This window comes from Callorhinus ursinus, unplaced genomic scaffold (genome assembly GCF_003265705.2).
Source record: "Callorhinus ursinus isolate GAN/ISIS: 27379988/994484 unplaced genomic scaffold, GSC_fseal_2.0 scaffold25, whole genome shotgun sequence".
Taxonomy (NCBI): domain Eukaryota; kingdom Metazoa; phylum Chordata; class Mammalia; order Carnivora; family Otariidae; genus Callorhinus; species Callorhinus ursinus.
In genome coordinates, this window is record NW_027397087.1 from 41,199,862 (window position 1) to 41,215,288 (window position 15,427).

The following is a 15,427-nucleotide window of genomic DNA, read 5'->3' on the forward strand; positions in this document are numbered from 1 at the left end:
AGAAGTGAGGTCTAGAAATAATTTAGCAAGACAGTTGCATAAAGATTGAGGGCTACTTAGTTACTTGTAAAATGCTGGTGCAACACCTTACCTTTCATTTTGCTTCAACTAGTAATACCAGTTGCCTGTCTGATCTTAATTCTCCCTATTTATCCATAAAGTTATTGATTAACTGTGTTGGCCTGAAATTTGATATTTATGTTATAACTGAGGTTGTAACATTTTCATAAATGAGCTCAAGCTTTAAAAGTGGAATCCAGAGGTGCCTGGCTGGCTCAGTTGGAAGAGCAACTCGGGGTTGTGAGTTTGAGCCTCACGCGGGTGTAGAGATCACTTAAAAATTTTTTTAAAAATCTTAAAAAAGAAAGTTGGATCATTGGTGGGCTGTTCACTTTTTTGCATGATAAATATCTAAGTATTTTAAATTAATTTTTAAGTCAACATTCCTACTTCTTTAACATAATATTTAAATTTCTCTTTGCTTTTCTCTAAATTCTGATTTAACTAGTTAAAAAGTGAGTTGTTTTTCCTTGACATTATTTAAAGATAGCATCATGTTTTTACTTTCCCACAAGAGTATGTATTTGCTTTGCCCTGCTGTAAGATAACAAAATGACATTCTAGTGTTGGTTTCCTTTATATTCCTTTTTTTGTTTGCTTACAAGCTGATCTGACTACTAAGTTTATATTTATACCATTCCCTTGACTCCTTCCAACTCAAAGTATTTACTGTCCAGGTAAAACATTTATAGTTAGGTCCATTGGCTACTTTGCATCTTCTCCTTGAAGTTCAATCATACCTAAAGTTGAATAGCTTTAAGAAATTTAAGTAATGAGTTTATAGGTTTTTTAAAAGAAATCCTCATTATGAAGAAGAATTATGTCCTTAGGGTTCTAGTTATCTTTTCTAGAGTAGAAACAGCCCCATTTTAACATTATTTCAAAACTTGAGTTATTTTAAAACTATGACAGCAAATCTTTTCCTTAAAAACCTTCAGAAGTCAGAAATAATTACTACTTATTGAATTCTAATTCTAAAAATTAAAGCTAGAGGAGTTTTTCTCTCTATTTTGGTCATTTTAGAGATACTTTGGCAAATTAAATTTAGAAACTGTTTTTTTGTTTTTGTTTTTTTACTGTGTGGGATGCCCCTTTCCTTTGGTTATTTTGTGATGACATGTGTATCAGTTTTTATGGCAGTTTCTATGTTGACTTTCCAGGTGTGTGTGTGTGTGTGTGTGTGTGTGTATGTATTCCCCTTTGTGGATTCCCCTTTTGAGAAGTGGAATGTGGGGCTGTAGGAGAAAAGTTATTTTCAATTAAATTTTGTTCTTCTCACACTTATTTATTTGACTTAGTTTATGGAAAAATAAGTATTTTCTATTTAGGTAATTTGTGTTTTCCCAAAATATTTTTACTTTCATTTCAGTTTGCCACTCATGTTCTATCCTAACCTTTCCTTTCTGTGTCTCAACTCCATCTTTACAGTAGTTTGAGAGAATGAGACTGCTTTTTTGCTCAAACTGATACCCTATAACAATAACACTACTACCTCACAGTGGGTAAGGCTTGGGGTTCATAAAACATGTTTGATATGTAGATTTAAGTAAAATTGATATATTTTGTGCTGTATCTTGGTGTTTTATTCTCTCCTTTATATGTATATTGCTTTTTAGCTTATCACATTATTTAGTAATTAGTTCACTGAAGTGGAGAAAAGGAGATAAATCAACATTTCTAACTGTGGTAATACCAGCATGAAGAAGAAAAATACATATATATATATACACACACACATGCATACAGACATATACTTTTTTATACTAAAGTATTGCTAAGTGTAGTTTACTCCATAACTTATTGGGTTTAATAAACATTGGTGTATATTAAAATACTATTCTTTATTTTAACAGAAACTACAGAATAATGAAATTGATCTGATCCCAAACAGTGTCATTCTCATTAATCCATATCAATCTCTATGTTTTATAATTCTTTGAACATATTAACTAGGAAAAGGGAACTGATTTGTCTTATCAAAGATATGGTCCTTTTCCATATAGTTTTACGGAGTTGAAAGTAATTGCCTTTAAAACATTTGGTTAGCAGGGGCACCTGACTGGCTCAGTCAGTGGAGCATGTGACTATTGATCTCAGAGTTGTGAGTTCAAGCCGCACATTTGGTTATAGAGCTTACATTAAAAAAAAATTGCCATAAAATATTTGGTTGGCAAATGAAAATACCAAAAAATATTCTAGAAAAGGAAAGTAATAGGAAAGAGAACTACCAGATATTAAAATATATTATAAAGCAACAATATGGAAGCAGTGGGGTAGAAGATTATATGTGTAGATATGGAAGAATAGAAAGAAATGTTACTTATACAAATTGGACATATGTTAAAGGAGGCACTATTAAACAGTAGGAAAGAGAATTATTTAATAAATGGTGTTAGAATAACCAGCAATATTGAATAAAAATACATTTAAACCCACATCTATACCAGATATGACAAAGTAAATTTCAGATAAATTTAAGTGTGGATAATTACATCATTGAAAATCCAGAAGATAAAAGGACCAAATATTCTAGAATTTCTCTGGAGTTTCTAAGCAATTAGAAAATTGTAAAAGGAAGATTACAAAGATTAGATTACATATGCTAATTTCCTTTATTATAACTGTAACTCTGTGAACATTATAGGAAACCATGCCTATTCTATGTTCAAAACCTGGAAAATTAGTATTTTATCTTCATACCAGCTGGAAACCTTTTGCTTTCTATATTAGTTAATAAGACAAAGAATGCAATTCTTTATCTAAAATTTTATTCTGTAGATGCATTGAAAATTATACGGGAGCTCGTTGTGAAGAAGTTTTTCTCCCAAGCTCCAGCATCCAAACTAAAAGTGACCTGTTTGCAGCTTTTGTGGCATTGACTCTTCTAGGAACTCTTATCATTGGAGCCCTCTACTTCCTTTTCAGGTAACCAAAATAGAAACAAACTTTTGGGAAAAAAAGGTAGTTATTCTATTAAATAATTACTAGGTCCTTTAGATCTAGATATTTTTGCAGATAGTGTTTTCCATTCAAAGTTATCTCAAAAAGAATGAAATCTTGCCATTTGTAATGATTTTGATGGAACTAGAGGGTATTATGCTACGTGAAATAAGTCAGTCAGAGAAAGACAAACACCATATGATTTCACTCATATATTGAATTTAAGAAACAAAACAGATGAACATAGGGGAAGGGAAAAAAAAAGAAATTAAGATGAAAATAGAGAAGGCAGCAAATCATAGGAGACACTTCATTCTAGGAAACAAACTCAGGGTCGTTGGAGAGGAGGTTGGTGGGAGTAAGGGGTAATTGGGTGATGGGCATTAAGGAGGGCACTTGATGTAATGAGCCGTGGGTGTTATATGCAACTTAGGAATCATTAAATTCTACCCCTGAAACTAATGATATCATGTGTGTTAACTAAATTGAATTTAAATAAAGAATTTAAAAAAAGAAAAAAAAATAAAGTTACCTCTCTAATACATCTATTGTTACTAAATTACTAATTAATTTTTAAAAAAGATTTTATTTATTTATTTGACAGAGGGAGACACAGCGAGAGAGGGAACACAAGCAGGGGGAGTGGGAGAGAGAGAAGCAGGCTTCCCACTGAGCAGGGGACCTGACGCGGGGCTCAATCCCAGGACCCTGGGATCATGACCTGAGCCGAAGGCAGACACTTAATGACTGAGCCACCCAGGCTCCCCAATAAGTCATTTTTGAAATGGTCTTAAATAATCTCTATTTGTTCTTTGTTACTGTCATCAAACATTGACTCCTGTAAACTAGTTAGGTAGAGCCACATTTACTGAAGTGATCATGCCAAAATACCTAAATATTAGGGCTGGGTCTGTCTATCATCTATCTATCTATCTACCTACATACCTACCTATCTACCTATCTATTTTATTATTTTTTTGAGAAAGAGAGTGCAATGGGGGGGAGGGATAAGGGGAGCGGGGAGAGAATCCTAAGCAGGCTCTGCACTCAGCACGGAGCCTGATGCTGGGTTCGATCTCACAACCCTGAGATCATAACCTGAACCAAAGTCAAGAGTCAGATTCTTAACTGACTGCGCCACCAAGGCATCCCAGGGCTAAGTGTATTTAAAGTTAATTTTGAATGTGAAAGAAAGGAAACAACTTATATAACACTGTAAATATAAATTTAAGACCTATGGTTAATATATAAGGTCAGTTCTTTATTTAGTGCCTACTATGTGCTAGGCATTGTGCTAAACATAAAGAATACAGTAGTGAACAAGATAAGATAGACATGTTTGCTAACTTCAATGAGATTTAAATCAACTTGGAGAGAGGCAAATAAGGAGGCAGTTAATTTGGGTCTCCTTGTAACTCATAAGAAAGACAAGTGGAAAATTTTTTCATATGAAGCAATGCAATATACAGGAGATTACTTTCACTTACTAGTTTTGGTCTTCAACTTTTTCTGAAATTTTGTGAAAATAAGTGAATATAGAATTTATTAAGTTTAGGAGTTACCTGGTATAACTTTCATCACTATTTATTAAATGCACCCTGTATGCTCTCATAGATACTTATGAAAATGGAGCTGAGGGTAATAATAAAAGAGGGCTTGAGAAGTTTATAGTCTAGGAAAAGGAATATATATGTAAAATTGTATTTCATAAAGTCCTTATTTCTGAATTACTTTTGCCATAGAGTAATTAAATTGGAGAGAGATTGTGCTTTTAAAATATGTGGTAATTATATATTTTATTCCAAAATATATCATTTAAGTAATCTCATGTTTTATCTTTCATAATTTTAGCATTTGACTACTTCAGATAAAAAAATTAAATAGAAACCCATTGTATCAGATTGTATTTCCCAAAGATAGCTACAGTATCTCTCATTCCCACATACTCCTCTGCCTTGTGACCTTGCCACTCTTATATCAAGAGGTAGTTTATGTCTGAATCCTTGAATCTGGGCAGATATTAGGTCTGCTTTGATCAAGAATATTGTGGAAATGATGCTGTTCCAGTCTTTAAATGGTCTGGTAGCTTCCACCTCCTGCCACTCATATTTGTGATGCTCTTTGAGAATCAGTCACCATGTTGTGAGAAGCCTAAACACCACGAAGAACCAGACTCAGCTGAGCTCCCAGACAACAGCCAATGTCAACCACCAGCAGTTTGAATGAGCTATCTCAGACAATCAACTCAGTTGAACCTTTAGTAGATTGCAGACCTACCTGTCAGTTGACTGCAAGCAAAGACCCCAACCAAAAAATGCCCAGCTGTCAACCCACAGAACCATGAGAAAGAAATTGTTTTAATCCACTGAGTTGGTTCGATTTATTGTGCACTAGTAAATAACTAGAACACTCATGTTTGGAATTAGGTTTACTCTGACTTTAAATAATGTTTGGGAAAAAAGCTGAATAATGATTTATATATTTTTTCTATCCCTCTAAATATTTTGTCTAATATGCTAAGGAAAAGACCAACTGACTAATTCCCTCATTATTCACTCTAGTGTCAAATTAGAAAGATAATATTTTATCTGTTACTGGTTGGATAATAAATAGTTTTTGTAACATCAGTCAGGATAGACTAGGTTTGGCTACTGTAATTATCAACCCTCACAATTTAGTGGCTTAATAATATAAGACCCATTCCCATTCATAGTATATAAATATTATAATTTGGCAGTCAGAGCTTTGCTACTCATAGTTACTTCAAGTCTCAAGCTAATGGAACAGCCACTATCTTGAATGATGTTGCCTGTGCTAGAGGGGAAAGAAGCTTTGAAGGCTGTCATACTTGTATTGATCTATCTGACCAGAATGAGTTGCATAGTCTTACTCAGTTGCAAGGGGTGTTAGGAAATGCAATTTGCTACCATATGCCTGTAAGATGGAGAGCTACAATACATATCTTACATAATAAGCAAAGGATTTATTAGGAAATCTAATATTCTCCTGGGAATTGTAGAATGACTTTTTTTTAATCCATAGAACTTTAATATTGCTGTAGTAGTCCAAAACTGAAAGTCCTATGCTAACCACTGAGTTGTGGAGAAAGGTGTTCAATGCCACTAAGCAACAAAGTTTCAGAGGAGACCTTCTAAGTCACAGTAGCCCTGTGGGCCTGAGCCAGAATTTGGCAATATTTCTAATGTGAAGTACCCTGTAGTAGGCTAAGCAATACCTGTTTGGTAGAAAGTATAGATAAGAGAAGGAAAAGAATACATAAGGAGAAGTGGTAATGAATGAAAGGGCAAAAGGAACCTGCAGTCACAGATATCATATGGGTTTGCATCATGAATTTGCAGTATGAATGTGGGTTTGGGGGGTTTGGGTGCTGAGAATGTAAAATAGTCTAGGTTTGTAGTGCTCCCAGGTGGTTGACAGAAACACATGTGAATTAATGCTTAAAGAACCCACTTTCATTCTGTATCTAGAAAAGTATCTCACAGTGTAAAAAGATTACCAAACAGAAAAGAAAAGAGGCACTATAAATCAGAACACACAAAAGAGGGAAGTAGAGAGGGAGGCAAGATGGCGGAGGAGTAGGGGACCCCGTTTCAACTGGTCCCCTGAATTTAGCTGGATATCTATCAAACCATTTTGAACACCCATGAAATCAGCCTAAGATATAAGAGTATATATCTGGAACTTTACAAGCAGAAAAGTGACTGCTTTTTGCAAGGTAGGACATATGGAGTCATGAATCTGTGGGGAGGTATCAGAAAGATAAACAGAAAGGGGAGGGAGCCTCCATAAGCTGGCTCCTGGAAAGTGATATAACACTGGAGTGCAAAATTGGAACCCTTAGAAATCTGCTCTAGTGAGAGACATCCCTCTCTGAAAGGGGCTCTGGAAATGAAAAGACAGAATTCTAGGTGGGGAATTATGGTCTCTGGATCTGAGGAGTCACAGAGTGAACTCAGTGCCTGAACCAGAGAGTACCCAAGCAGTGAAGCCGGGAAGCAGCTTATGGTCAGCGAGCACATGAGGAGACTCTCAACTCAGGTCACCATAAACCGCGAGCTGGGCCAGTCAGTAAATCGCTCTTTTCCTGGGCAGCCTGAAAAGGACTGGTAAACTGGGGACCGTTTACCATCCCCTAGGAGAGGTGAAACAGCTGTGCCTGCGACTAGGCAAAAGCTTGCAGGGCGATAGTGGCCTGGAAAGGACATTAGGGTGGCACCCAGACATGACCCAGGAGCTTTAGGTGTGTGCATGAGCCCACGGCCACTTGTGGTTTTAGAGTCAAAAGGGTTCTTGGTTTTTGGTGCATACAGAAGTGGAGACTGTGGTTTTTGGTGCATACAGAAGTGGAGACCATTTGTCCTGGAGAGTTTATTAAAGAGGGCAGACTGTGATCTTCCTGCTCTGGGCCAGAGGTCTGGGCACAGCCATTTTTGCTCTGATCCTTTTGAAGAGGCTTGGAAAACCTCCAGATAACAAAAGCCACACAGAGGACCAGTTTGCACTGAGCCCGTCCCCCTGACAGGGGCTGGGACAACTCTGCCCAGGCAGGGATACCTGAGAAACAGCATGGCAGGCCCCTCTCCCAGAAGACAAACTGGAAAAACAAGTGGACGACGAGCCTATGGAACCCACAAGTCTGTAAAATTCCAATGCCAGGGGAAAATAGTATATTGAGCTCCAGGTGCTGCTTCATGACTCATTTATTTTTCGGATAAAATTCTCCTTTTCTTTCTTCTTTTTCTTATGCTTTTTCTCCTTTTTTTCTTTTTACCATCTTCCCATTTCAACTAGATGCTTATTATACCAACTTATATTTCATAGTCGCTTTTTAACTTACATTTTTTTCACTTCTACATGTTATAGATATATGCTTCATTTTAGTACTTTTTTCACTCTATAAGTTCTATTTTCCTTGCAATTTGGGGATGTAGTGTCTTCTAACACACAGACAAAATTCACCCTGCTTTGTCCACACTGCGAGAATATTCTCTTTTCTCCTTCCCCCATTTTAAAATATTTTAATTTTATTTTTGTGTTTCATTTTGGCTTGCTTTGTTTTTCTGTGGTGGTTACTGACCACTCCAGATTTTTCTATGGTGCATCTTGGTTGGGTCATGGTTGATATTTTGGACTCTGTTCATTTGCCCAACCAGCGATCTCTGACCAGAATGACTAGAAGGAGGAACTCATGGGGAAAAAAAAAGAACCCGAGGGAGTGTTCTCTGCCACAGAGCTAATCGATATGCATATAAGTGAGATGTCAGAGATAGAATTCAAGATAGCAATCATAAAGTTAATAGCTAGGCTTGAAAAAAGCATAAGTGACAATATAGAATCTCTAAGGCCGGAAATGAGATCTAATAAGGCCAAACTTAAAAATGCTATGAATGAGATGCAGTCTAAATTAGATATTCTAACAGCTCGGGTCAATGAGGTGGAAGAGAGAATAAGTGATCTAGAAGACAGGCTGATGGAAAGGAAGGAAATTGAAGAAAAGAGAGAAAAACAACTCATAACACCAAAGAGAGGCATAGAGAATTTAAAGATACATTGAAAAGGGTAGAGAGAGTGCTAGAAGGTATATTTGAGCAAATCATAGCTGAGAACGTCCATAATCTGGGGAAGGAAACAAGCATTCACATCCAAGAGGCAGAGAGGACTCCTCCCCAAATCAATAAAAATAGATCCACACCCTGACATATAATAATGAAGCTTGCAAATCTTTAGAGCCAAAGAAGCTATCCTGAGAACAGCTAGGAGGAAGAGATTTCTTACATATGGAAGGAGGAACTTCAGAATAACATTAGATCTATCCACAGACACCTGAGAGGCTAGAAAGGGCTGGCAAGATATATTCAGGGTACTAAATGAGAAGAATATGCAGCCAAGAATACTTCATTCAGCAAGGCTGTCATTCAGAATGGAAGGAGAGAGAAAGAGTTTCCAGGACAGACAGAAACTCAAAGAATATGACCACAAAGGCAGCCCTGCAAGAAATATTAAAGGGGATACTGTAAGCGAAGGAAAACCCCAAGGGAAACAGAGACCAGGAAGTAACAGAGACAATCTACAGAAAAAGTGACTTTACAGGTAATACAATGGCACTAAATTCATATCTTTCAGTAGTTACTCTGAATGTAAATGGGTTGAATGCTCCAATCAAAAGACACAGGGTATCAGATTGGATAAAAAATCAGGACCCATTCATATGCTGTCTACAAGAGACTCATTTTGAACCTAAAGACACCTCCAGATTAAAAGTGAAGGGATGTAGAACAACTTACCATGCCAATGGACCTCAAGAGAAAGCTGGGGTAGCAATTCTCATATCAGACAAATTAGATTTTAAACCAAAGACTGTAGTAAGAGATGTAGTGGGACAGTATATCATACTTAAAGGGTCTATCCAACAAGAAGATATAACAATTGTAAATATCTATGCCCCCAACATGGGAACAGCCAATTACATAAACAATTAATAACCAAAATAAATAAACATAATAATATATTAATAGTAGGAGTCCTCAACACTCCACTCACAACAATGGACAGATTAAGCAGAAGATCAACAAAGAAACAAGAGCCTTGAATGACACTTTGGACCAGATGGACTTCGTAGATATGTAGAGAACATTCCATCCTAAAACAACAGAACACTCTTTCTTCTCAAGTGCACATGGAACTTTCTCCAGAATAGATCACATATTGGGTCAAAAATCAGGTCTCAACCAACACCAAAAGATTGAGATTATTCCCTGCATGTTTTCAGATGACAATGCTTTGAAATTGGAATTCAATCACAAGAAGAAATTTGGAAGGAAGTCAAACACTTGGAGGTTAAAGAGAATCTGGTTAAAGGATGAATGGGTCAACCCAGAAATTAAAGAACTTAAACAATTCATTGAAACCAATGACAATGAAAATACATTGCTTCAAAACCTATAGGATACTGCAAAAGTAGTCCTAAGAGGGCAGTACATCACCATCCAAGCCTCTCTCAAAAAATTAGAAAAATTCCAAATGCACAAGCTAACCTTACACCTAAAGGACCTGGAGAAAACAGCAAATAAAACCTAAACCCAGTAGGAGAAGAGGAACAATAAAGTTTAGAGAAGAGATCAATGAAATAGAAACAAAAAGAACCATAGAATGAAACTAGTAGCTGGTTCTTTGAATTAATATGATTGATAAACCTCTAGCCAGACTTATCTGAAACAAAAGAGAAAGGATCCAAATTAATGAAATCATGAATGAAAGGGGATAAATCACAACCAATACCAAAGATTTAGAGACAATTGTTGGAACTTATTACCAGCACCTATTTGCCAGCAAATTAGGCAATCTGGAAGAAATGGATGCATTCCTGGAATCTTATAAACTATCAAGACTGAAACAGGAAGAAATTTACCATCTGAACAGACCCATAACCAGCAAGGAAATTGAAGCAGTAATCAAAGCCCTCCCAACAAACAAGAGCCCAGGGCTAGATGGCTTCCCAGGGGAATTCTACCAAACATTTAAAGAAGAAATAATACCTGTTCTACTGAGGCTGTTTCAAAAACTAGAAATAGAAGGAAAACTTCCAAACACTTTCTGTGAGGCCAGGATTACCCTGATACCAAAACCAAAGACCCCACCAAAAAGGAGAATTACAGACCAATATCCCTGATGAATATGGATGCCAAAATTCTCAACAAGATCCTAGCCAATAGGACCCAACAATACATTAAAAGGATTATTCACCACGACCAGGTGGAATTTATTCCTGGGATACAAGGGTGGTTCAATTCGCTAATCAATCTACTTGATAGATCACAGTAACAAAAGAAGAGAGTGATGCATAAAAAGCGTTTGACAAAATACAGCATCCTTTTCTGATTAAAACTTTTCAAAGTATAGGGGTAGAGGGAACATACCTCAATTTCATAATAACCATCTCTGAAAAGCCCACAGTGAATATCATTTTCTGTGGGGAAAAACTGAGAGCTTTTCCTTTATGGTCAGGAACGTGACAGGGATGCCCACTGTCACCACTATTGTTCAAGATAGTACTAGAATTCCTAGCCTCAGCAATCAGACACAAAAAGAAATAAAAGGCATTCAAATTGGCAATGAAGAGGGGCACCTGGGTGGCTCAGTCGTTGAGCGTCTGCCTTTGGCTCAGGTCGTGATCCTGCGGTCCTGGGATTGAGCCCCACATCGGGCTCCCTGCTCGGCGGGGAGCCTGCTTCTCCCTTTCCCTCTCCCCCTGCTTGTGTTCCCTCTCTCGCTGTGTCTCTCTGTCAAATAAATAAAATCTTTAAAAAAAAAAAACAAAAACAAATTGGCAATGAAGAAATCAAACTCTCTCTTCACAGATGACATGATACTTTATGTGGAAAACCCAAAAGACTCCACCCCCAAATTACCAGAACTCATACAGCAATTTAGCAATGTGGCAGGATACAAAAATCAATGCACAGAAATCGGTTGCATTTCTATACACTAACAATGTAGAAAAAGAAATTAAGTAATTGATTCCATTTACAATAGCTCCAAAAACTGTAAGATACCTCGGAATAAACCTAACCAAAGAGGTGAAGGATCTATACTCTAGAAACTACAGAACATTTATGAAAGAAATTGAGGAAGACACGAAGAGATGGAAAAACATTCCATGCTTATGGATTGGAAGAATAAACATTGTGACAATGTCTATACTCCCCAGAGCAATCTACACATTCAATGCAATCCCTATCAAAATACCATCAATGTTTTTCACACACAGAGCTGGAACAAACAATCCTAAAATTTGAATGGAACCAGAAAAGACTCTGAATTGCCAGGGGAATGTTGAAAAAGAAAACTAAAGTTGGGGGCATCACAATGCCTGGCTTCAAACTATATTACAAAGCTGTGATCATCAAGACAGCATAGTATTGGGACAAAATCAGACACGTAGATCAATGAAACAGAGTAGAGACCCCAGAAATGGACCCACAACTCTATGGTCAACTAATCTTCGACAAAAGAGGAAAGCATATCCAATGAAAAAAAAAGTCTCTTCAATAAATGGTGCTGGGAAAATTGGACAGCCACATGTAGAAGAATGAAACTGGACCATTCTCTTACACCACACACAAAGATAAACTCAAAATGGATGAAAGGCCTCATTGTGAGACAGGAATCCATCAAAACCCTAGAGGAGAACATAGGCAGTATCCTCTTCGACATCAGCCACAGCAACTTTTTTCAGGACACATCTCCAAAGGCAAGGGAAACAAACGCAAAAATGAACTTTTGGGACTTCAAGATAAAAAGCTTCTGCACAGCGAAGGAAACAGTCAACAAAACAGAGAGGCAACCCACGGAATGGGAGTGGATATTTGCAAATGACACTACAGATAAAGGGTTAATATCCAAGATCTATAAAGAACTTCTCAAATTCAACACTCAAGAAACAAATAATGACATACAAATGGCCAACAGACACATGAAAAAATGTTCATCATCATTAGCCATCAGGGAAATTCAAATCAAAACCACACTGAGATACCACCTTACACCAGTTAGAATGGCAAAAATTAAGAAGGCAAGAAACATCAAATGTTAGGTTGTGGAGAAAGGGGAACCTTCTTACACTGTTGGTGGGAATGCAAGTTGGTACAACCACTTTGGAAAACAGTGTGGAAGTTCCTCAAAAAATTAAAAATAGAGCTACCCTATGACCCAGCAAGTGCACTATTGGGTATTTACCCTAAAGGCAGATGTAGTGAAAAGAAGGGCCATATGCACCCCAATGTTCATAACAGCCATGTCCACAATAGTGAAACTGTGGAAAGAGCCGAGATGCCCTTCAACAGATGAATGGATAAAGAAGATGTGGTCCATATATACAATAGAATATTACTCAGCTGTCAGAAAGGATGAGTACCCAACTTTTACATTCACATGGATGGGCCTGGAGGAGATTATGCTAAGTGAAATAAGTCAAGCAGAGAAAGTCCATTATCCTATGGTTTTACTTATTTGTGGAACATAAGGAACAGCATGGAGGACATTAGGAGAAGGAAGGGAAAAGTGAAGGGGGGGAAATCGGAGGGAGAGGTGAACCATGAGAGACTATGGACTCTGAGAAACAAACTGAGGGTTCTAGAGGGGAGGGGGGTGGGGGATGGGTTAGCCCGGTGATGGGTATTAAAGAGGGCACGTTCTGCGTGGAGCACTGGGTGTTATATGCAAATAATGAATCATGGAACACTACATCAAAAACTAATGATGTACTGAATGGTGACTAACTTAACACAATAAAATTAAATTAAAAAAAAGAGTAACATCCTTGAACAATTTTCAGATAGGGTTGCAATATGTTTGAAATTGTGTATTTTCCATTTTTGAATGAGAACATAGAGTAATTTTTACATGATAATATGGGCAGACACATGGGTCTGAACAATGCCAAGAGCATAATTAATTTGAAAATGAGTTGGTATTGCTTATAGAATCTACACTTAAGATTTGGGCTCATATGTGCTGACCAAGTGAACTGTATTTGTCAGAAATGCGGTGCTTTCAAGAATGAAACCAAGTCCATTTACTATAATAGTTTTTGTTTCCATTAGTGGTTGTGATTGCATTAACTATGGGCCTTTTGAAATTTGGTAACTAATTAGTGCCATCTTTAAATGATGTCCAAAATGATATCTCACAAATGCTGAAATCTAGGCTAGAATCAATAGTGTTTCATGAGGAGGAACCAGGGTAGTTTTAGAAGATACATTTCATTCTGCTGTTGCAAAATGGTTTTGAATTCGTTTTCATTATTATAAGGTAATTCTCTAGGCACTGAGATTTTGAAAAAAATTAAAGCAAGTTTACATTCCCAAAGCTTGTTTAACAGTAAAAGTAGTTTTTAAAAAACTGTCATGATCATCTGAATACAATTATAACTATATTAATTGGCCAGATGACCAAAAAGATGGATACAAAATTAGTTTTGTAAATGCCATTAATAGAATAGTGAGTAAACCCATCCCACCTCACAAAGGTCACAACTAATACTGAAAAACCTCTTTAAAAAGGGCAGGGGCGCCTGGGTGGCTCAGTCAGTTGAGAGTCTGCCTTCCACTCAGGTCATGATCCTGGGGTACTGGGATCAGGCTGCTTGCTCAGTGGGGAGTCTGTTTCTCCTTCTCCCTCTGCCTGCTTCTCACACTGCTTGTGCTCTCTCTGTCAAATGAATGAATAAAATCTTAGAAAAAGAACATTTAAAAAAATAAGAATAAAAAGGGCAAAAACATTACACTAAACATTTAAACATTACAAAAACATTACATTAGTAACAACAGCACTCTTATTTTAAAGGAGAAGAACTAAGTACATTATCAGCATCTGAGGTCCCTGTAAATACCTACTTTCCTTGGTGGATTTGTTAAAGAATGGGGCATAGTTTTAAGGCAGCCTTGTCAATTTCAGGTAGTTCTGGAGAAGAATATGAACCTCCCCGATATTCAAGTTTAAACTTCTTTCTACTTTTCCACTTACCTACTTTTTATTTGTGTGTTTCTTTCCTTTTTACTGTCAGGAAGGGCCACCTTCAGAGGGCCAATTCCGTCCAGTATGATATAAACCTGGTAGAGACAAGCAGTACTGGTGCCCACCACAGTAAGTAAATTCAAAATAAAACGCTCATTTTAAAGCCCTGGATGAGATTGTTGTTTTACATGTAGGGATTTGGATTTAACCAAAAGGTTGACCCAAGAAAATTTTTGTAGAGGTTTTGACATCAATATGGATTTCTTATTAGCAACATGACACTAGTCATCTTTCTTGTTTTTCCCCCAGAGCAAACCATGTTATCTCAATATGTGAAATTATGTTGTTAGCTATAATGTGTTACATATAATGTAAGGGGTTAGTTTCTCCAGAAGTAATTTGAAGTGGACTGGTATGTATAGAGGAGGAGCATTTTTTCCTGTAAGGATAGGCAAGTACTTGGGAAACTTGGAGACCAATTAATGTTTGAAATGTATCTTAAGACTTCTATTTCTGGCCAAGATGGAGTAGCAGGGATTGAATTTACCTCCTACTTTAAACAGCAAAAGAAATAAAATGGATATAATACATGAATGGTTATAATACACAGGTTTTCAAGACATCGGACATCAGGAAACAAAGGATCATGACCCCTGAGAGATGGGGCACAGAAGAGGTGAGCCAGTGGTCGCCTCAGGTTATTGCTTTGCAAGACTTTATAGGACGTGGCACAGGGTGGGGGAACCGAGGCTGAGCTTGGTAGACTCCCTGAGTTGAAAAGATAAAACTGCGTCTAGATGGTCGGTGAACAGAATACTAGGCAAAATAGCTGCACAGAGAGAATTCCAGAGATCTTCAGTTCAAGTATTCAGCTGAGTGTTAATCAGTACAG

At 37.1% G+C, this 15,427-nt stretch overlaps 1 protein-coding gene across 1 annotated transcript in view; it reads left to right on the plus strand.

Moving 5' to 3' along the window:
* Positions 1 to 15,202, plus strand: part of NRG4 (neuregulin 4) — a 47,820-nt gene extending 32,618 nt beyond the window's left edge. The window contains exons 2-4 of the mRNA XM_073877429.1: positions 2,839 to 2,985; positions 14,585 to 14,664; positions 15,146 to 15,202. Of these exons, the coding sequence (XP_073733530.1) occupies positions 2,839 to 2,985; positions 14,585 to 14,664; positions 15,146 to 15,192 (274 nt within the window). The 3' untranslated portion in view covers positions 15,193 to 15,202. The remainder of the gene's footprint in view (positions 1 to 2,838; positions 2,986 to 14,584; positions 14,665 to 15,145) is intronic.
* The last annotated feature ends 225 nt before the right edge of the window (positions 15,203 to 15,427 follow it).